At 36.2% G+C, this 24,719-nt stretch overlaps 1 protein-coding gene across 1 annotated transcript in view; it reads right to left on the bottom strand.

Annotated features, from left to right (window-relative positions):
- The window catches only part of LUZP2 (leucine zipper protein 2), an 85,630-nt gene that overhangs the window by 13,162 nt on the left and 47,749 nt on the right, over positions 1–24,719 (bottom strand). Inside the window, exons 8-9 of the mRNA XM_008940292.1 lie at positions 21,065–21,139; positions 18,780–18,944 (exon numbers count right to left, since the gene is read on the bottom strand). Coding sequence (XP_008938540.1) covers positions 18,780–18,944; positions 21,065–21,139 — 240 coding nt within the window. The remainder of the gene's footprint in view (positions 1–18,779; positions 18,945–21,064; positions 21,140–24,719) is intronic.

The raw sequence follows: 24,719 nt of genomic DNA, 5'->3' as shown, positions 1-24,719 counted from the left end.
CCCTTTTATCTTTTTTTCTTTCAAATAATATAGAAATTACAGCATCTTTCTGGTGAGACTTCACAAGCTTGACTAAAAACCTTTCAGATACTTGAAATAAGCAAATTTATTTACAGTGCATTTACTTAGCATGCTTGAGACAAAACTACACTCCATTGGTGTGTGCTCTGGGACAAAACTTGCAGGACACTTATAACAGAGAAATGAGCCAAACTCAACAATACTTTGAGTTTTCTTCCAAAGTCTCAGCTGGAATAAATGACAGAGCCCAATTCTTCATGCCTTTGAAATTTCTTTCAGTTATGCTTTATACATTTTTCATTTCTAAAATCAAACAAATTTTCTTTTCTAAGCATACATTGTTAATATAATAGGCTCTCTTTAACTGCTAAATAAAACTGAAAAATTAGGTCAGCTGAATTCTGTCTTTCAAAAGGTTTTGTCTTTCCTGTATTAGAAGTAGTCACATTGGATATTTCTTCTTCCCACATGGCTTTTTGGCATGACTACACAACTCTTCCTCTCTAGTCAGCATTTGTTCGTGTGGGATGCCAGAGTGCTATTGACAGGACCCCTTGCCAGATGACCTGCCAACACAAATATTCCATCAACACGTTTCTTTCTTGCTACTTAGACTCTCACAAATGACTCTTTTCTACATGAAGAGTTTCTAGTGAGACGCAGCTTCCATGTTAGTAGAAAAATAAATGAAGGATACACTGATCTAAGAAGAAGACTGCACAGCATGTTTAATGCAAACAAACTAAGCTATCTCTGGCAGACTGCAAGTTCATGATACACAAGGATCAAAAAATCCCCAAACAGTTCAATGAGAGCTGCGATGATTTTTCTCCAACGATGGACACTGTCCTAATTGGCATATTCATAGCGTCTTACGGTGAACTTTAAATGCAGAAACATCTTTACCACTGATTTACATTGGCCCAGTCTCCAAACATTCAAAAACCACCTACAGCAAGGACTCACTAGCCTGTCTCTGCAGTGCCTGCTATGCCTGGCTGCACTTTCTGACGCTCGTCTTGCATTTCATGACATCTGCCTGGCATGCTGAGTGAGGCCAACCTCAGAAACCCCCCTGGGCTGTGGGGTGCCTCTGCCTCACTGTCACTGAGGAGACTCAGCAAGCAGTTTGCAAAGGGGCTTATCAATAGGAAACAACCAAGCCCTGAGTCTTCCCCACTTCTCAGCACTCTTAGTTTGTATTCTTCTGGGAGATATCTTATTCCTTTGGGATGGAGATTGCTTATTGTCACATCAAGGAAATCTAAAATTGCTCAAGGATTTGTAGCACTTACTGTGAGAAACTAAAGCACTTTTGTATGTAGAAGGTGGATGAAGCTGTCAGAGCTTTTCTGGGCAAGGTGCACAGTGTGAGAGCCAGAAATATTTCCTTTCCAAAGTCAGTTCTGTCTGACTGCTCCTGGAAAGCAGTGACTGTGTCTGTGTATCACACACACACAGAGGCCAACTGCCACGCGATGCCTCACAGATTTATTTCAGTCAAGAAAAAGGTGTCAATCCTAGCACCTTTTCCTTCCTTCTTCTGCTTTTGAGTGGCACCGTTTACAATTACAGGCGTTCACAGCAACATTTGGGATTGTCTGATAGACTTTTGACTCACTCTCCTAGCCCTAGAAATTTTTTCAGACATTTTAAAGTAGTTGAGTAAATATCGTATCTTTCCACAACAGAAATCACAGATAAATATATATTAAAATCTATATATAGCATAAAGTAAAAAAATGTATCACATTTCTTTATATCCTGGCTTGAAAATCTTCCACGGTTTAATTTACATGCAGAAAGAAATGAGATGTCCAATTCTAATAAGAATAATCACCTTATATATGTCTATGACAATGATGGTCATTGTATGTGTATGTAGATACATTTGTCAGCGTTTACAGTAGGGGTAACTAGTTTTTCTCTATTACACATACAATACTGTTCAACAATAGCTGGGAGAGACATAGCTCAGTTTTTATTTCCACTGAATGCATACCTACAGAGTTATATTTATATAGGGCAATTGTGAGGACATCTTTAACACAGATACCAAAAGACCACATTCCTCGCATTTCACATGCATTTCTGTTGGTTGTAATGGAATTTCTCTGAGATGAACGTTCACAATAGCCTCAAACAGCTAAACATCCATCAGAGGCAAAGGACTTGTTCTTTTAAATAGGTCATTTGGGATGACAGATGACATATTTAGATGTTAATTTCCTGAATCATCCTCTTCATAACATTACAACAAGTGCAGAATTTTCCCTCACACATGCAGCTGCCTCCTAGCAGTATATTATGCTGGATGTAGGTACATTACTGTTTTAAATTTTTCTTTGTTAAGAGTTTTGGAGTCCTCTCTCACTTGAAAAAGTTCTCTAAAAGAAGAAAAAAAAAAAAAAAAGTAAATCCTTAGCGTCTCATTTGTCAACAGCCAAGGAAGATATTTTGACATTTTCAAGCACTGTTTGTAGCATATGCTGGTACATAATTTTTCCAGTTCAACTCAGTCTCCTTGGGGAAAAAACCTAGTTACTAACCACCTATACCAGTGAATTCATCTCTAATTGGACATCCTTTCTACATGAGAGGCATCAGAGTGCTCCCTGAACTCCAGAGGGATGGAGGATGATAGCCTATTGTCAAAGACCAGAGCAAAACACCCTCTCCAAGGGCATCCAGCACGATGTGTAGCAAGATCACAAATGTCCTTAATGATAAGCAAGAAGTACAGAAACAGATGCTGAAAATACTAATAGGTTTCCTTCCTCTGGTAATATACAAAACATATTTGCATTTACAGTGTGGAGTGGAACTCCATTAACTATGCTCAGGCATCTAATGATACCCAAATGCCTCCAAGACAGCCGCAGGGGGCTGGTAAAGGAGGCAGGACCTGAAGGAGAGCATTGTACTTCTACAGAAACAGCTGGAAGGCTATTCTAGGGCATCTAAATAGACAGTGGAGGCAAATTTAAAGCAATTCCCAAATACCTAGCTGTGCATAAACAAAAACCAAGCCACATCTGTGCTTATCATTGTGCTCTGAATTCTGCTCCTTTTCTAACACAGCTTGTTTTGAAGCACTGCATCTTTCAGATACTTTAAATACGTGTTTTCTAGTAGAACCTGAAGCCAACATGTTCAGTTGCCTCATTTCATCGAAACAACTGCATTATTTTATGTTTCCATGCACTTGGGGGGATGGGGAGGTGGGGGGGAACTCTTCTGAAAATGTATGCAATCAGTTTTCTCAGGATCGATAGCAGCAGCTCTGTGATGATCCGTTGTACCTCAGTTTTCAACACAGAGTCAAAATGATGTATTGACTTACATCTAACTGGAAATAACCAATTCACATGCTTTGAGAAGAAAAAGTAAACAAAACCAAACTCTGGTAAGATTACACAAGAGACCTAAAATTACCTAAATGAACTGAAAACATAACTCAGAACTAGCTTTCCTTGTACTGACCTTGTGAAACCCATCATTAATAATCCACACTAAGCTGAGGACAAAACATGATGATCTTGTCACAGAGCAGACATGCATATGGCTGTACAAAACATATGAGACAATGAAGCCCTGAAATTATCTGACTCAGCTGTTAGGTAGGCTGTTCAGAAAAATTAAACACTGCACAGAACACCATATCTGACTCTTCTGCAAACTAGTGAGGCTAAATATTTACAGTCCAAATTATATTTTCATCAATAATGACCATCACAAAAAAAAACCCTAATTAGTTCTAAGTAGTGCTTAGTGCATATACACCCTATATGTGTGCAAACATAATTATATTTAATTTATAATATCTAATATATGGCATGATAGACAATCTTGATGTAATTAATACATTAATTTAGATATAATTGCTTGTGTGTGTATGTGAGTGCACAAATGTAAGAGAAGAAAGAGATAGCACAAGACTATGATTAAATATCATCATTCTAACTAGAAAATTCATTTTTTAATTGTCATGCTAACATCCTGGTTTCTTATTCTTCCTAACTGTCAAGATATACATAAAATTCAATAAACTATGTTATTAAAAGGTAGGTTTCCAGTATTTAAGGAAAAAACACTATAATTGTTTTATAAGTCCCACAAGGTGACAGTTTCATTATGAGAGTTAGGGAAAGTGATGAGTATGTTCTTTTTTTGTATATATTTTCCTAAGTCTTCTTCCAGAAGACACAGTTAATATTTAACAAACTGTTAGAACTTTTGACAATGTTTAGATTTTAAGGTCACTGCAAGTTCTTCAGAGCTTGAGTTATTCTTTTGTGTTGGGTTTGGGCGGTTTTGGACAGTACTCATTTAATAATTTCAGATGCTCTATGGTTAACAGAGTACATGTTCTGGGACAGCAGGTGGTGGTTTGTTTTTTTTTTTAACAGGATCTGAATAGCTCTTACGTCTTAGAATACTGCCTAATAAGAGCAGAAACAAGAAAAAAAACCCTACTTGTAGATGGCTCATATCAGCTTAAAGAAGAAAAAAAACAGAAAAATTAATCTACTAGAGTATTTCTGCGCAACATTTGTTCCATTCTAAAATTGTACATGTCTTGAATAGCCTGTGCAGTAGTTTCCAAAGTGAATGTTTTTAAGGCCCAGGATATGAAATGCTCTATATAGAAATAAGGCAGACAAAAAATTGTCAATGGTACTCCCCCTCTTGCAGAGGGTGGAACAATAAGACTGTCACTTGCAACTGCACAAGTTGTCACTGCCATACACTTTTGGGTAATGAGAACTTGTGCAGTTACAAGAAAGATTTTTAATAAAACAGGCATTTATACTCTGCAGATAATAGAACTGAGATCTGCAACTAGATACATACAGGAGTCTTCTGTAATGTACGGAAAACTACTGAAATGTGAGGACAGGTGGCATTCCAACAGTACTTGAAAGGCACTGCATCATAATAACACCACAAAAAACAGCTATTCAGCTTTGAGGATCACTGAACACTACTATTTTCCAAATGAGTCCCAATTACAAAAGCACCTGTGTCCAGTAATTTTATGCTAATTCAATGAAATATGCAACATACTCAGCATCACAAGTCTACATAATTTCTCATTTATTACCTATAGTAATTTAGCCTATTGTTTACCTGCTTTATGTTAGTAGAGTTATAATTGCAAAGTGAATTCAAAGGACACTTGGCTTACGTTCTGCCAAAAACAAATAGATCTTTCTTGCTAAAAATATCCAAACTTATTATCTATATAGCAAACTTCAACAAAGTATGCTAACATAAATACAAGACTAAAACTTTTAGATATGTAGGAATCTGTAAAATCGTAGAATGGTTTGGGTTGGAAAGGACATTAAAGATCATCTAGTTCCAACCACTCTGACATGGGCGGGGACACCTCCCACTCAAAGCCCCATCCTATCTGGCTTTGAACACTTCCAGGGATAGGGCATCCACAACTTTTCTGGGTTTCCTGTTGAGGTACCTCACCACCCTCACAGTAAAGAACCTTTTCCTTACATCTATTCTTTCAGTTTAAAGCCATTACCCCTCATCCTATCACCACAAGCCCTTACATGAAGTCTCTCTCCAGTTTTCTTGTAGGCCCCCTTTAGGTACTGGGAAGCTGCTCTGAGTCCATGTAAAGGGAAATTACAACTTGTCAGTACAAAGCGAGGCAAGGTTTCAGTATTATCATCAGCCAGTGATACTGTATTCCATAAGAGAAAACAGGGAAGTTGGTAAAATATTTGCTTTATGTGATTACCTGTTGGGATTCTGTTTGTAACTGGTTAGGTGTTCCCACAGCTGTCTACAGCTTCTGTCGCACTTAAATCATTTGGCTGATATGTAAAGAGGAGGAAAATACCTTTTGAAAAACAGCCTCTGTTTTATGAGTGTGTACCAATATATGAAAGCTTGTTCCCTAAAGAAAAAAAACCTAAATTACATCTAATATAATTCAGTTAGGAAATTTAACAAGTCCTGTTAGATCTCTTCTACTCCATCTGGAGGTGTAGCTTTTGTTAATCCTGACTTTTATAGGTGGGAGAAATGCTCTATTGCTATACAATTTGCTTTCTTTGAAGTCAGCTGGGCCAATGACACAAACATTCTCTGAAGGCTGGTGCTGCCCATATGGATGCCAAGCAGTGTGAGCTGCATACACATTACCTGTCCTGAGGGCAGCTGAGTGCTGTGGGAAGCTGCAGAGAGCCCTTGAGGGGATTGGTCCTGCAAACTCCCTGGCACCACCATAGCAATTTGAGTGGAAGCTGAGCAGGCTCAGTGCCTTACAAAGCAGGGTGGAATTCCTATAAGACATTCCTTGCCTCTGTTTTTTTAATCCCCCAATGCATCCTTGTTCTGTGACCTTTCTGTTCTGAGATTTGCCTTAGATTAATTTCTTATTCTGTCACAGCTTTTAAAGAAAATGTTTGTATAGTACTACAGGGTTTCAGATCTCATGGTACTACAGCTAGGTCACTGGGTTACCATAAAGTTATGCTGCAAACACTTTTATAATTCATCTGATATTGTGTTGTTAAGGTCCACACACAGCCTTTGCATAAGTATCTCAAGAGAAGTGGATCCTTAAACCTTTATTTATATCATACAGGCATTTATATGTTGTTGGATATACTTAAGAGTATAAAAATATCATTGCTAAACTGCTTTAAAGGTGCTTTATTGCAGCAAATACACCTAAACCTATATTGCCAAGATAAAAAGAAAAGTAGACTAACTTCTAAAATGGTCAAAGAATTACATTTATTACTGAAGGCTCTATGCAGCTGGCCTAGAAATATGACTGCATTTGCCACGTAGAGCATCAAGACTTCCTCGAATTAATGTACTGTTAAAGGACCTAGTAATAGACTTCTGGTGTCCATACCATTAATCATTTGTATTTCAATTATAAAGTTTAGTATGTTGTTTCTTTAAGTCAAGCAAAAGAATTGGGGGCAATGTGAGAAATAACTGCATTTGGACATAGTAAAAGCTATACCTACTTTTTGTGTTCCATCATTACTCAAAGAATCAGTACTATAACATACTATCTATGCTGCAAAGCATTTAGAGATCAATATTTTTCAAATAATCATTTAAAAGGCACGATTAGGGCTACTATGTTTTGCTTACACTAACAAAAAAAAATTGTCCTTCAAATCTTATTTCTGAGTACATTCTTTATATCCAAGAAAGAATAAACTTCAACATGCCTTTCAGGGTCTTCTATGGCTGTCTGGCAACATATTTCATGTACTTTTTTTCCCAGATCTTCTAAGTATAAAAAACAGATTAAAAAATACTTTTCCCCAGCACGCCTTGAAGACAAAATTCGCAAGTATTGGGAATGGAGAGTTGCCTACAGCTCCTCTCAGTACTACCAGAACACTCCATTTCTGGATATCATACTTTGTACCTACTTGTGCTGTAACCTGCAAAGACCAACCCAGATTCATTAGCAATTTAGCAGTCAGAGTAGCTGAAGGATTACAAAGACAGAGGGATACAGAGGAAAGAGCAAATATAGTTACATATTTTGGTAATGTGCCTACACATCAATAACAGCAGCAGATAGCTATTCTCTGTCTGCATCTTATGTCTCCATCTTGTCTTCCTACTTTTAATTATAATTTTCTAATCAATTAACTAGCTACTGGAAAACTCTAGAATAGTCCTTACTTAAAAAAGCCAACAACCAAACAAACAAAAAAGGCAGCAAAGGCTTCAGAATCTGCTTACAAAGAATGGAGAACCAGAAAATACTGAGTAGCACGTCATTGGGGATAGACAGAACTTGTGTTTAACCAGGCAGGCTGCTAGTTCTTCTTCAGCTGTCCCTGCTGGCTTTTCTGTCAACTAGAGCTGGACTGCTCTAGATGCTCAGGACAGCTAAATTAAAGATAGTTTGATTTATTGTTTCTATTTTTTACTGTAATGAGAACAGGAATTTATGAAGAGCAAAATAAAAATTGCAAAGCCTTTACCACTCTCTACAGTTACATCCAAGTACTAAAAATTACACATCTCAGTCCCCTCAGACTCAGTATTTGAAGGGTATTAAAACTGCAGAAAATGTATTCCTGCTAGAATGTCATCATGTATTTCCAAATTGACTGCTGCACGTTTGTGTTAGTATGATGCTTAAATGCACAACACTGTAGTACTTGCACATAAATTCAGTCAAGATGAACACCATTGTCTGCAGCTTATAGCACCTCTGCTCTGGAGAGTATGTTTTCTGACATATTATAAATACCTGAGATGCGTGTTTGTATTCTCACAAAGTGCTTTTAAAGCCACCTTACCTAATACACACAATCACCTCGTGCTCCTAGGACACTTTGTGCTAAGCAATTAGTGAAATATTAAACAGGTAGTTGTCATTATAAAATCTGAAATCAAAGAAGAAAATGAAATAAAAGATAGGATTATAATTAGAAGAGCTTAAGTTTTAATATCTGTGTCCTTCAAAATTTCCATATTTCTTGATCCTCTGCCTAATGATTCCTACGGTAAATAATTTAGAATAATGAAAGTTAGTCTAAATCCAAATTTCATTAAGATAGTAGCAACCTTCATAATGAAGCACAGGCAGGATTTACAGGGGAGAGAAGCAGCTGTTGGACATACTGTTTACTAATGTGTTAATTTGTTTCTCGATCATTTCTTTAATCACATTTTTTTAACTTTTGACTTGGCATTACATCATGGACTTCTCTGTCTTTTTTCTTCTTCATTTCATGCTGCTGCCTGGATTACATGTCAGTCTGTAATTTGCCAGGGCTGCACTGGAGTGAGCAGTGGATATATTGCCTTGACAGGGAAAGACATTTCCAATGCAGGCTCTTAAAAGTACAAAATGCATCATTCCGTATGTTTGGAAGGAGCTTAACTCCCACCAGTCCAATTTAAATAATAAATAATAATGATCTGGACAGCACAATCAGGTGGCATTTTCCTCAGAGCAGCAGAATGCTTCTAGGAGCATTCAGCAGTGATGATACCGTGTGTCAGATGGTAAATTATTCTGTAATGAAATTTACTGCCCTGGTCTACATTTTGTCCCTTCAGCTCTTCTATCTAATACTTAAAAACCAAAATACACTTAAGGGTAATAGAAAATAAAGAGTGGTTATAATTCTGCCTAGCTGAACAGGATGACAGGGGAAGAGTTTCCTAGGTCTTTTTAATGCTAATGAAGGTCCATGTAGGAACAGGCAGGACCTGGAGTTCAGTTACACAGGATCACAACATGTAAAGCAGGAAAGAAGCTCTGAGTTACGTGTTCATAACCTTTTAGCCGAATTTCTAGTACTGAGGACGTGGACAAAAATATTATTAAGGTATTTGTATAGAAGTGATAAACTGGTAGAATAAAATTTTCAAGGTAGGAATCAAAATTTTATAGAAAACCTTTGTGACAAATACTATATCAGGTGAGGAAAGGTGTCCACAAGGATTTCTTCTTTCCTTAGTATGTATGGTAATAAAATAAATTCACAGCCTAAAGCAGATTTCACTGGTGTCAAGATGTTACCTCAACTGAACATGAGAGACTGGGGGTAAACAGCAGAATCCTATTTTTTGAGTGGCTTTAGTTACTCATGCTCACCCACGTCAAATGCCAGAACACAAATAGCTCATTTGATGTAGATTTGTTTATATGAGTCAATTACCTATATTACATTATATCCAAACCTATGATTTCACGTTCCCTTAATATTAGCTATGTTTTGCCATCGTTTTTTCTTGCAGAGCAGACAAGTTCAAATACCTAATATTTTGTAGCAAGCAAAGTTCATGGATGGCTAGAGAGACAGGTATATACTCAAGAGTACAACTACATGTATAAACACAACTTCTTCTTCTTGTTGTATAAATACACCTTTTTCTTTTAATTTTCCCACCATATCTGAAGTGTTAAAAAAGGTTATCCTGTTTTTAAACAGAAAAAAAAATCTTTTATAAAACTAAAAATTCACTTAAGCATCTTCAGGTTTTTTTTTTTTTTATGTTATAATACTTATGAAAATGAAGCAACCAAATAGATACATTCTTTCAATAATAGTATTCATTTTCTACAACCTTCATCAAGGAAGAAGCAATTAGCTGTGGGGTAATGAACATTGTATAACACTTCTTACACTTCATAGAAGCAATAACACACACTGTCAGTATATGCTTTATAGGCAATTACAATCTTCCCAGGTGGACAAAGCAGCTACCGACGTTAATAACAAACACAAACATCTGTATTTTCAGGAAGACAAGACCAAAGCTGCCCAGCCCTGGAACAGTCACAGACCTCAGGAGGACCAGCTTGGTGAAGGCTGAACCCTTATGAACTTCAAGCTGAGATTCATAAATGAGGTCACTTGGAGAAACATTTTTCCTTTTCAGACAGACTTTTTTCCCTATTCATGCCTTAAAAGAATCTTTCTTATTGATTTAAGAAAATGTGGGAATCCTGGTAGAGGAAGCTTTCAAAATATAAACCATTTGCTTCCAGTTGTCTGTTTCTTTAAGCATTTTCTTATAAAGGCAGATGTTACAAAAAAAAAAAAAACACACAAAACCATGACAATATGATTACCACTATTACAACCATTCCATCAACAAAGACGAGGACTATTATTTGTCAAAATATATGAGAAAATAGGATTCCATAAATAATCCGTAAGCTACTTCAAAACATTTAGTGATAAAAGAGATTCAATAGTCATTTTAAGCACCACTTGTTCAACTTTTAAAGACTGGAACAAATGTAGGTTTTATAACAAAAGTTTACATGTTTTAGTTGAATGTCTGCTTTTCCATTATAGGAGAGGCAGACTACGTTACTTTCTTTTTGAACAATAAAATAACTTTTAAATTATTGTTTTAGATTTTATTGCTTATTATTTTAACATAAAATACCAAATGTAGAATAACAGGGTAGTTTAACAATTGTGGAAGATGAAGAAACTTCAGGCCAGTAGGTGATTTCTTAAATTGTTCATGACTAAATTGAACTTGAATGTCTTGGGTTTATTGTCAGTCCATTCTGTATTTCTTACACTTTATGTCTCGATGAAATGTTTTTAATCAGAATTGCAAGAAAATTCCTATTAGTGGCCAAAATGCCCAGAGTCAATCTATATTTTATTTGTGAATATATTTTCCAAATCACATCTTTGCCCAAATTAAAGAAAAAGATCACTTAGCTATCTCTAACATTTCCCATTTGCCTCCATGTGCACGGATCAAGTGAAATTTTGTAAGAGTAGATGAATAATACATATTGTATACACATTAATAATTTTCAAACAAATCCTTTCTTTATCCTTGGCTAGCAAAATTCTCTTGGGAGTATTTTCACAATTACATTTAAGTTTGTAATTCACTTAAAATGATTAATTAGATCCTCTGCACATTTCACATATTTGTTTACATGTAATGTGGTTAGAAAAAAAGAGCTAATACTAAAATCTTAAAATAGGTTTATTAGTGTCCCACTTCAAAGGGACATAAATTCAGTTTCATTTTCATTGCTCACATAAGGATATTTTTTAACAGAACATGTATCAAACATGTCAGCTAGGAAAGTCACAAGATAATGCAATATGTTCCTATTTTTCTGCTAAAACAAATTTTAACTAAATCTACAAATACTGCACATTTCCCCCTGTCACCAGTGTGTGGGGAGTAGGGAGTTGGGAGTCTGGGGATGGGGGTGAAAGAAATATTAAAAAAAAAAAAAACAACTCTCACTTGATATGACATATGAATAGGTGAGAAAAATATACCTCTAATAATATCTGAGAAGTAATTAGGGGAATCTTCTCTTTCTTCCTTTTCATAGAGAAAAAGACAAGTAAGTTTGTCCAGCAAGCTGCTGAATGTCACAGCAAGTGTGAGGCTGAGCTGGCATGGGAGCTTGGGTTTAGGCTAAAGCAGAGTTTGACAAGGTGGATGTAAAGTGTCTGTGCTAATCCTCAAGTTCACTGAGACCATTAACCATACCTGACAATCTGGGGTTTTGATGTTATTTGAAATATCTCTTAAGAAATCTAAATTTGATCTACTCATATCCTTTTTCAGCCACTGTCAAATGTAACCCACAGTATTTTAGAGACATATTGTGTAGGAGATTGTGGAAGACTTTAGAGAAACTTTTGATTCCCTGGAAATGCCCAAGGCCAAGTTGGATGGGGTTTTGAGCAATCTGGTCTAGTGGGAGGTGTCCTTGCCCTTGGAAGTGGATTCTCTTTAAGGTCCCTTCCAGCCCAAACCATTCTAAGATAAGTCAAGACATTAATTAAAAAAAGAGGATATTTGGAGCAAGACTTTGAAGCATTTTTCACACATAGGCAAACTGACCTGCAGTTAACAGCCACAAGAAGTGCAAGTAATAAGTGGGTACCAGTTCCCCATTCAGCCCATTAGCCCATTGCTAATTTCAGGGCTGAACCCTGGGGTAATCGCCCAGTCCAGCTACTTGGACACTGTAACAAAGAGGACTGAGGTCAAATAGTTAATGAAATGAAGACAATTATAAAGATAATGTCACTAGAACATCAAGGGGAATGATCTTGGGTTTTAGTTATGAACTAAATAAGAGAGGCCAGGTGCTTGTTTTCCGGTTCCCCTAGATTACACTCAGTTAAAAAAAATCAACTCTAAAACTAATTTACTATCAAGATAATTTGTTAACAACGAAGACTTCTTTAAAGGAAGTAATAAAAGCAAAGAGCTTCAGCTTTCAATTTAATGATCTCTGGTGTTAAACGTTTTCCAGCATGTAATAAAAATATATTAAAAATTAGTCACTGAAGAAAAAGGGCTGTAGAAAAAGTTCCATGGAAGCCTGGGGAGGAAACAACAAAAGCACAGCCAATCTGAAGCAAATTCTGGAAATAAAGATATGAGGAAGAGTTGCCACACCCTTCTGAACTCTGTCATTAACAATAATAATACATGACTATGGTTAGCATCTAGTTGATCATAAGAATAAAAGCCAATAAGCCCAAAGAGAGCTATAAAAAGCAGGACAGGAGAGACTTACATGAAGAAATAGGCCATGCAGCCATGTTTCTGCAATTAAATTTCCTTTTATCTCTTTAAAAAAAAATTTCTAACTACATTAGTCTTACAGGTACTCATAGTACCTGAGATTGCTATGGTAAGTACCTCAGGAGGCATCTGTGCCTTACTGGCTTTGAAATTCCATTCTAAAACAATAGATGGTGTCATTTTTCAGTGTTTGTTTTTTTTTTTTTTCCTCATAATGTTTATCAGTTCAGAAAGGTTGTATGATTGCATGTCATTACTGCATATTACAAAATGTGGCTGACTCTGCATTTAGTAATTGCCTTTTTCTTTTTTTTTAATTACAGTTTTCCAATCCCAGAGCTGAACATGATGATCTGCAGGTCACTGGCACTGCAAGTCTCTGGGATATCTCATTAGCTCTGGCAGAATCAAAGTTTGAGGCAGTAGAAGTAAAAAAGCACCGAGATACCACAGAGACCAACTTCCAAATGCTTCAGTGGTGCACAAATCCATTCAATGCCTCAGCGCTCTTGCTGGCCAAAGATAGTGTATTTTGTGCCCTTAGGTTCAATCTCTTTTTCCTCTGATTAAAGTTATAAGACACATGCTATTTCTTCTTTTCCTCAGCTGAGAGCATATAAGTAATTTCCAAATAATCCTGAGCACACCATGCTGCATCTCTATTGGTGTGTATTACCCTGGGCCTCAATCAAATGAAAAGTTTTACTCTATGTGTTTTTCACAGTTCCACAGAATTTTCATTTACCACAGCCGCCAACAAAACAGGCTTAACTTTTGTTCAAAACCTGTTGTTGTTTCAGGTCTAATCTTCTATTTTGTGATCTTTTTAAAACAGACCCTTTAAAAAACCTGCCTGAAACAATATTGGTCCCTCTGCTCTCTGCGATCTGAATGCTCATTTTATAAGAAAAGAAATAGCATAATGAGGTTTATTATTCTTAAGGTTAAGGAAGGAAAAGTGTCAGAAGAGAATACTTCTGAGACAATGCTGCAGAAAAGTAGTAAATTAGGAGAAATTATGATGACTGTTTAGCAACGAAGAACAGGAGAATGAAAGCAAGCAATAAAATAGAGGAAAAAATGTGACTACAAGAGCCTTTCTCTGCCCTCTTGGTCTGAAATAACAGACAAATGCAGAGAATAATTCAGGCAACAGGGAGGACGTACACAGAAAAAATCAATGGAAAACTGGAAAAGAACAGTCACAAATCACATTTAAAGCTTTGTTTTTGCAGATGCACAAAACAGAGAATGTTACCAAAATGAGCATACATATTGTGCTTTTCATTTACCAAATTAATGTCACTAATATTTTTAAAAATCCAACTAGCATCTTTTATTTTTCAGAAGCCCATTTGCTCATCTTCCTGCCTCTGGGGTAGTGTTATAATGATTTGGAGTACTTCCAAACATAATACCACAATGTCAGTCTGAAATTTAATGCCTCATGAGAAATAACGTCCAAGTTATGTTTCCAGCATGCTATAGGGAGCTCACCCTGAGTAAAAATAATCAGACACGTCAGAAAATCTTTCAGTGTCTTAATCTTTCCTACAAGGAAAAAATAAGTCCATAATTGTATTTGTGTTATGTCATAGGCTGTTGAGCAAAATTATCTATGCACTCAGAATAACTGTGCTTCAATTCAACCTAAATACATTACTTCTACACCAACAGAGAACATTCAGCCTCTTAATATCCTACATGGCCATCTCAAAATGCTCTTCAGAGCCCACCTTGCTCTTGATCAACTTTCCAGACTTTTACTTCCTTTGAACATTCTCACGGGTGCTCCTCACTCCTGCTTTGACTAGACCACTTCCTTAGGCTTAATAAAGATAGAAAGTTCCCCATTCTGACAGGGAATGACCAAAGTACATATTTCCAGGTAAAAGGAGGTTGCCCACAACACTCAATATAGGAGGAGGTGTTATTCTTCACTGTTCGAAATTCATGTGTATTAACTTTCTTAAAACAGTGCCAGTCACAAAATAGACAAAAAACACAGGGCACTTATAATAAGGAAATTCATAGGGAGAATATATGAAATAATGTTTGCATTAAGCAAAACCACTATGGAGCAAAATAGTTACTATCAGTCTGGCATTTGTGTCACTGTATTCCCCATCATTTGTGTATTCAACCTCACTACTGGAAACAGACTTTTCTTCTGTTTCACTTCTGACTTTGGTTTGCCATTAGTTGACCACAGTGTTACTAAAGCTCATTTTGTTGCATTTGGAGCACAGGTATCTTGGCACGGCACACCCAAAGATGTTTGAGTGATAGCTATTACTACAATTTTTATTCTTTTTTATAAGGTATATTGTTAATCTTTTCAGAAAGAGGAATTAAAAGAAATGGAGGAAGAATGCATTCCCTCTACTAAACCCATATAAACTCACCAAGTTTTTTGTTATGCCAAGATACAGAAAGTGTAGAAAATGCCTCAATAGGAAACCAGCACCAGTGCTCTGATTCATAGATTATAGCAACCCACATTTCCCACAGCAGGCAGCCAAGTACATGTTACAGTTTCCATCTATTAACAAAACTCTTTAAGTACCCAAGTCCCTAGGCACTCCTCTGGAGATTATAAAGGAAAACTGAATTTCAGTCTTTCTCCTCCCTACATTTTTCTCTTTCCTCATCACCTCTGTAATGGGAATGAGGCAAGGAAATTACTACAACAAAACCAGATCAGACAACTCTCAACTGGTTTGGAAGCATTTTCCACTGACAGAGCACAGAATGGTTATTGCTACAACATTACACTGCAAAAGAAAGCCTATAATAAAAGTAATTGTCAACAATCCAGAAAGTTACAGACCTCCTGGTTCAGGATTAATGATCAGCCTGCTGGCAGTGTTTGGTTCAGTTGTTAGCGTCACTGAACTTGTATGCACAGAGCCATAAATCCACCTGCAACGGCCACTGCTTTCAGCATCAGTACCGCTGCTATGACAGGGACACAACAGGTCAGATGGGTTTGGTCTGAAGCTTTACTGTCAATTCAAATGGTAAAATCTACATTTCACATTCTTGCACATTGTAAGTGTTAATTCAAGACATTTCACAAAACTCTCCTTAGACTGATGCTGGTTTTGATCACTTTAAGGGAACTTTTTCTATTATTTAAATAGAAGAAATTCCCATTACTACCCAATTTTCTAAATTACTGAGCTATCCAGAACAACCACTTTTTTTTACACTGATTAATTTATTTCTTTGCACTGACTTTTTAAACCTGATTTATACTTTTTTGTATCACATTACCTAGAAAGACCAAAACGCTAGGAAATTTTAACTGAATCTGCTCTAGAAATTAACAATTTTCTTTCTGAATCATGTTCTATACCATGCTATTGTGTTAAATATAATCTCTAACAAACAGGAATTACTGTTACCAACTATAACTAAAAATATACAACATATCTGTTTTTTTTTTTTTTTTTTTTTTTTTTTTTTTTGTGTTAAGCAGGAGGCACCCCAAACAAGTATCACTGTGTGATGGACCCTACAATGGATTTAAAATAAATCTGACATTTTTAGAAAGCAGTTTATAGGCTGGATGAGAATACCTTTGAAATAAGTTATTTACCAGACAAATCATCATTTATTTCCTGAAGGTGAATCTGCTGCTTATCAGAAATGGCAAGATGCAAAACTGCTGCTCATCTGAAGTTCCCATTTTTACATATGAAAACATATTTAAATAATCACACACATTTTTATTCACCTAAGAATTCCAGCCTGCTATATCAAAATGTAACCTAATAAAATCTAAATGCAAATCTAATAAAACAGAAAGAATGCCATATATCTGTAGTTGGAGTTAGCTGGTTTGTAAGAGGAACAAAATGCCAAGGAAGAGATGGATAAGAAGGGACGTCATCATAAAAAAAGCCTTCTGATACAGCTCAAGTGCAGAGGGTATAATTATGGACTGACTATGATTCCTTGACAACCTATTTCACAGTAGCAGCTTTCAGTGGGTTTATAATCACAGATAATGCACAGATTTATAATAACGAGGTGCCAACGTGTGGACGAAGAGGATTGCAGACCATTATCTTCCCAGACATTTTCATGGCATGTGCCAAGAGCAGAGAAACGTGAGCAATGTCTGTTAAAGAGGCAGCATAACTTAGTCAAGCTCTTTGATAGAGGACTAAATGCTGGTTCTCAAAAGGCTGGAGCATAGAAATACTGACACATTTCACAAGCAGGAACATTAACCACAAAATCTATATGATCAAAGAAAAAAGGAGGGAGAGTGCTCTGTGTTTCAGTCCTATACCAGACAGCTAATTCTGACCTCTACACTTCCTTTCTTGCTATACAGTGATACCTGTAAAACCAAGGAGACCTCAAATGCCTCAAAGGTTCTGATTCTATATCAATCTTAAATAAGGCCATAGCAGAGTGTTGGGACTGGTCCTTTGGTCCACCTGTGCTTGCATGACAGAGGCATGAACATTTCCAACCTGAAGAGGACAGTGAGAACAAGACAGACAACTCTACAGCCACATTAATCAAGGCAAATGAGATCCCAGAGCAAAACTCAGTCTGCATGCCTCACAAAAGGAGAGTACACTCTCCTGCAGAACATAGAACCAGTGATCTTAATCTAAATGAGCACTAATATCTCCATGTGTTCTATTAATTCATACAATGCTTTGTTTCTAGAGGTAATAGTTTTGGGGATTGAAGATTTTTTCCTATAAAACAGTTATTAAGGAACCAACAATCACTCCTGAAAGACTAGCAATGTGAGATCCAGTTTTATAATGATATTCTGCTTTCTGAAATTATATTTCAATTTTAATTACATACAGAAAGATTACTAATTTTTTGCTTCTGTCTCTGTACTAATAATGTATATCAACAGCTGCTGTATAAAAATTATAAATAGGCCATGAGTTAGCAATTCCTATTTATATCTCAGGAAAGTGTTTTGGAAATTAAGGACGTTTAAGTGTCATTCAGTCATTCTTCTGTAAAACTTCCTTTTTAATTGAAATCACAGAGATCTTCTAGATAGATTGAATCAGCTGAATACATGAGCAAAACGCAAACCTGGAAATGAAAAACATCTGGGCATCAGTAGTCACTCTAAATTTTGACTCTGTGAAATGCTTGAATCTATTGAACCAAAACACTTTTAATCATTTTTTTTTTCTCATGCTCTCTCCTAATCATTCCCATCTAACATGATTGGAATGTTCCCTATGGCCTATTATCAATTCCCTAGATCCCTTTTTAGTAAATTTGATTTGGGTGTCCCAGACTATTTTGTGTTTTTCTATCACTCTTTTTCATTAAAAAAACCACCAGAAGCAAAAATTGCCTTACTGTTCAGTGCTATATTACCACAAACTCACTATCAGTGCCTGACAGGTAAATAATCCTACGAATTAGCATCTTCACTTATTTTAGATGCAAATCCATCTTCCTGGTAGATTTGTTATGCAGACGTGGTCCATTTAGCAAGTGATAGACAGAATTTTATTCCTCAGCAAAAAAAGTGGCTGCTTCCCAACTTTAAAAAAAGTTTATTGACATCAGAAACAGGGTTAGAATTATCCTCAAGATTCATCCTAATCTTTCAATGAATTTGAAATCCTCCTTAGTTCCAGTTTGATGATTTTACAGGACAAACTTCCAAAGATATTTAAAAAAATAAGAGAGGGAAACCATACCTTGGTGCTTGTCACTTGAAATGGAACTTTTGAGCCCTTTGTAGCTGGAGGTGTCAGCTTCTCAGCTGGTTTTGAAGGGATTAGGTTGGGAGCAGGAGGCCGACTGTGCAGCACGGAAGAGAGGCAAAGCTGCACGGTCTCCTTCAGAGCTTTCAGCTGTGACTCCTGGGGAAAAGCAGAAATCATCAGCTCTCTGAACTATGTTATGACAAACAGAACTGCTTGCTTTAAACCAATCCTGAGCAGTTGCTTCTTTTTCTTATTAATGGAAGAAATCAATGCTCTTTAAAGCATTTTTTTTATATGATTACTTTACTCTGCATAGCACACCAGATGGATTAGGAAGTCACTGCACTCTTCACTTTCCTTCATGCCAATCTCATGCTATCAATCCACATTATTTAAATAATTTTAAATTATTTTTTTCTGAGGAGAGACAAAAGGACAATGTACCAAATATCACACAGTGTCAAAATTTTTACCTATAATAGTTACAGAGAAGTAAATGCTCACAAGTATTCCAAAGACACAGTTTGTATGGAGTTTTGTTTATAACGTTTAGAATAATTTGTATTTTTTCCACAGGTTATAAAGATTGATTTTAATCCAACAAAGCTGACTTCCCTCATGAGCATATTATGCTGCTGCAGTGTATAGTAATCAAACCATAGGTCTTTTCATCTGTTAAAAATATGATCGTTCAGATCCATTACTGTCCATCAAGGTGAACTAAAACTTTTAAGTGATGAACTGCTTGCAACTTATGTTAGACCAAACACACAAAATTGAATGTTTTTGCCTTAAGATGTGTGCAGTGAAGAGGAATGCTAGCTTATCATCAAAGAGGACAGCCCTTTGTACGAATCACTTATTAAAAAGTATGAACCTTGAGTCAGACTGGTATGTCTATGGCCTAATGGCAGTGTGAAAGGGAAAGGATTACTTCAGCCATCAGACTCAGGGATCTTTCCATTTCTAATTGAGAACAGACCTTAGCATACTTCTTTTCATGCAGCATGTCTTTTCTTCTACTGTTTCAAGAACTGACTGCACAGAGAACATAAATCACCATTTGACATCATCAAAATCAGCTCAGACACCAAACTGGCAGAGGTAGCATGCTGCTTAATTTTACTTTAAGATACGGGCTCAGCCATCATAGAACTACATGACTCCAGTGCTCCCTGCAAATCACACAGACCTGAGAACACACTCCTCCCATCCAGAAATCCCTCTAGAGAATTTCTTATCCTCTTATCTCCCACCCCTGTCATCCAGTGCTTTTTCTGCCTTGCCAGGGCCAGCCTCTTTGCCATTGCAGAGGTAAAAGCAGAGTAGGTTAATTTGTTTTCATCCTATCGGTAGCAAAATTCTATTTGACTTTACTGATAGGAGATGTGTAAATGGGCAGCACGAGAGTACAACTTAAGGGAACCAGGGATGCCATTTGACAAAGTTCTTGATAATCTTTCATAGATGTAATTGTGGTCAAACTGGTCTGCTTGCTGGCCAAAATACTGATGATATATGACACGTTTTCAGGTTTCCCAGAACTGTTTATACTCTTGTCACGTGGTTGGATTCAATATAGAATAATTGGGCTGTGGTAATGCAAAATCTGTCAGTCTTCCAAGGGTCCATCACAAGAACTAGGAAAGTGTTGTAGTGTAAATAGACTTATGAGAGACACTAACTGTCACCACAGACTAATATTTAATACAAAATCTGATAATCTCCCAAAAGAAAACTACAAATTAATGCCTGCTTAGAGCCAGAGTTTTATATTGGATTACTCAATTATTCATTTCAAGTACAGTGAATGTTTCAAAAATGCCCATTGCTTTACACTTTGCTTCCATTCTTTTATCTGAAACCGTATGTTAGCACTGTCAAAACAGTTCAGGTCAAGTCTTCACCGAAGATGTGGACGGACCATTGGCCATCTTGAACTCTTCACACAGAAAAGCTCTTAACCAGAGCCACCTACAGATTAAAAGATTTTACTACTCTGCAGTTAGATCTAGTCAAACATGGGTATTTCTAGTTCCATAAAAGTGCCTCACAATTCTTTCTATAATTTGATTGCCCTCCCCTTAAATATCTTTGCAACCATACTTAACTTCATGCATCATAATTAGTTCCACTGGTTTCAGTAACACCACTCCCAGATACATGAAATCAAGTATCTAAATCATTGCAGGACTTTCATTTGTTTTTGTCAAATTACACTGGAACATTGACAGCTGATAGAGATAAACATGCTTACATTACATTACACTCCTTACTTTGTCAAGGGCTGCCTTTTCCAATTCATCCTTTGCAACTGCTAGTTTTTGCTCCAGATCTGTTAGCTGTTGTGCCTGTGGGAAGAAAGAAGAAAAAGCTGATGCAATCTACAATTAATTTTTCCCCCCCTGAATTTTTTCACCTGTCTGTGAAAGAGGGAAGGATATTTTACCGTTTATATATAAAAATTGGGTCAGAATTGCTTGCAAAATGACCAAGCCTCAAAGGATTTTATTTGAAAAAGTGTCTTTTTATGTGGGATGTGGGCTCAAAACTGTTCCACTTAAGTTAATGCAGGTTTATTCTAATTTCAATGTCAGCAGTGAAAGTAATTTTATACTATGAAGTATTTAGAATGCCATAATAGTCTTCTGGAAAATTCAAAGTATTAGCCAGGTTTTATTATTTTGTGCATTTATCTGACTTCTGTTCATAGTTTTAAACACTACATTATATTTTTATGCATTGAGATGCTAACATTAATGGAACTTGTCATAACCAGATAAATTAGAAAACACCCAAACATCCATGCACATAGACTCTGCCTTATGAAAGTTTCTCTCTACCAGTGTACAAGGGGTTAAGTCCAGTTTGTCGCTTTCTTAGGAGCTAGACACACTCAGACTGTGCTCTTTAGAGTAATACATTCTCCACGAGAACTTCCCATTTTATAGAAGCAGGAGCTCCCAGACTCCTGCAGTTCTGAGTCCTGTCATTAAATAGCACATCACTATGCAAGCAAAGGGAACACAGTACAGATTTCTTCTAATGAGCACACTAGTTGTTTTCCATGGAAACCACAGAGAAAGACACTGGACTAACAAGTTATCTTTCCTCTCTGAAATTCCAATTCTGTAATGCACATTTTGGGCACACCACAGCACAACTGGATCAAGTTCTCCTTTCTCAGGTAAGTAACAACACATTTTAAATTTGACCAAATACTTGTAGGCACCCTCAGCATCATCCCATGCTCACCAGCTTTCTGAAGTTCATGCCCAGACAGATAATATTTTCTTGCCAGACTTTTCAAGATCTCATGTGCTCTGCTGACTGCAGTGTAGCTTAATGTACAGCTGTGCACCATTAATGCTGTTTAAAGTAAACCCTGTGAAATGTGGGTAACTCGGTGTCTGTGTTGGGGCAGTGACTGCACTCCCAGCAAGCCGGTAGTCCTCAGCAGATGCCTCAAGTGATGTTTAATAGCATTAGGCATAGGCTATACTGACTGAAAAAACAACAAATGCCTGGAATTTTCAGTTCCCTGCTCATGTAAAGAAATAGTCGCATTTTAAAACACAATTTGTAAAATTTCACTGGACTTATCACTATTTAGACAAAAGCTTAATAACATACAAGAAGTTTTCTAGAGTTTATCAACATCTACATTTGTTACTAAGTACACTAACTAATATCACACACAAATATGGTCCTAGCCAATGTTTGAAAGACTGAACATTAATTTTGGCTTTATCTGAGCGTTCTGATTAGATATTACAACTAGACCAAGTAAATTCTCACATCATTAACTTTTAAAATATTGTTAAATATTTTAACAGTACAGTTACACAAATCAATACATTTTCAATTAATGCAAAGCAAGGTTTGAGAACAGTATCTATAATTAAATAATTTGAATTGCTATTAAAAAGGAAATTATAGAAAATAACATTTACACGATAAACGAGAGGCCAGGATGGCACCTCTGATGGTGTGCATTGCTAGAGGACTAGAATCACATGGAAGATGATGTATTGGCCACATGTTGTAGGCAAGACAACTAGGGAACTTTTCCATTTTTACATTACCAGTTTTTTACGTTACATAGGCATCTGAAAATGTGAGTAACTGATAGAAGTATGTAATGGTGGTTACAGGTGGCTGCTGCTGCTTCCCCTGCAGAATGTCTGGCCCTATGTAATACATTGTACATACCAAAAACCAAAAAATGTTGGAGGAAAAGTGTTCTTTTGACTGCTGCTTGCCATTATAAAAATTAATATATTGTAATAGCACTGCTTACATGAAGGAAAACATTTTCAGTTTAATGAAAACGTATTCTTCAAAGGACAGGCTTATATGTCTTAATAAAGGGTTTCTGAATGCATCATTTGTCAAACCTCATTATTTTTGGTAATATTGTTATATTTAGACAGACTAACATTTTCTGTAAATTTCACATATATTATTTCACAGATCCCTGAGCCAACAGGACAGTGATATGAATCCAACCGACATCAAAAGAGAATAAAATCTTGGCATTAAAAATGCATTTTTAATGAGTCACTCTAATAGAAAGTAGTGATGTGTGTTTGCATCTTAGTCCCAAAGTACAGAATAATCAATTTTTTTGTTTTCTGTACATTTTTGTCTATCACCACCGAATGCATAGTGGAATAGTTTTGTTGCTCCTGTAATTACAAGGTGTTTTTATAGGGAGCCTAGTTCAATTAATGTAGCTTGGATATTGAATAATAATTTAAAAAAAAGGACAAAATACTGTGTAGCACTACACAGGACCAACTCAGATAAGGAATAATGTGCCTTTAAAAAGCACAGACTGGAAAAACTTAAAAATATTGTTTCTCTTTGGCATTATTGAAGAATTAGGTCTTACTGAGGAAACAGCAAGGCAAATAATTTTCTCATCTTCTGGAAGAGCTCTCTGAGCAGTTACTGTCAGTGAAGTTACACTCTTCTAGCTCACTTCAATGTACTTAACTTTATGCATTGTGAAGGACATTATACAAAATGCCCATATTTAAATTCTTCCAGGTATAAATATAAAAAAACCAAAAATTGACATAAGAATCCAAATTGGCATAGAATTTTTTATAATAAGTAGTTGAGAACAGGTAGAATTCCTTCATAAAAAAAAAAAAAGTGAAGACAATGCCTACGTGGCTTTCATACGATGATTTTGAATAGTCAAGAATTTATAAACAACACAGCAATATAATAAAGGTAGTTGTTCCCATTCCTCAAAATCACACAAAGGCAGCAAAACAGGAGGGCAAGAGTAAAATTTTGTAATCTGAAAAACAGTGGCTAGAAGCTTTACACTTCTTAGTCACATCAGAAACAAAATACCATTCACTAGTGGGTTTTTGTGTGCATTTGGAGAGGTTACAGCTTTTGGTAAAACAAAAAAAAAAATCCTTTCAATGATCTTTCTTGGGATAAACATACACACGTACAATGAACATAGAACTACTGGATTATGCATTGTTGATAACAATATGGTACTTTACAAACAAGCTACAAATATAGATCTTATACGTATTCTTTTTTTTTTTCCATTCTTATTTGATTCCTGATCTATTCCATGTTAATAGAAGGATATGAATTCCACCTCCAGAAAAATAAGGGTTAAGTTTCAGGTCAGGTGGATGATGTGGCTGCGCACCTATTACAAACACTGCACACTCAGCAGTGCAGTAAAAAAAAAAAATGGTTTTTAAAAGGCTTTAGCATTTCTTTCCATGAAACTTTATACAACATGTTAATGTGGGATATAAAGTATATAGTGATGGGTTTTACTGTTGTTGTTGGGGTTTTTTTCTGTGGTGGGATTCCCCCTCACCTTATCTCCCAACTTGTAACTCCTTAAAATGTTTAGGGGAGAAAAAAATTATTGTATTCCCTTTCTTACCC

Source organism: Merops nubicus, unplaced genomic scaffold, assembly GCF_000691845.1.
Source record: "Merops nubicus isolate BGI_N331 unplaced genomic scaffold, ASM69184v1 scaffold46895, whole genome shotgun sequence".
NCBI classification, from domain to species: Eukaryota; Metazoa; Chordata; class Aves; order Coraciiformes; family Meropidae; genus Merops; species Merops nubicus.
This window is presented reverse-complemented; position numbering and strand designations above follow the sequence as displayed.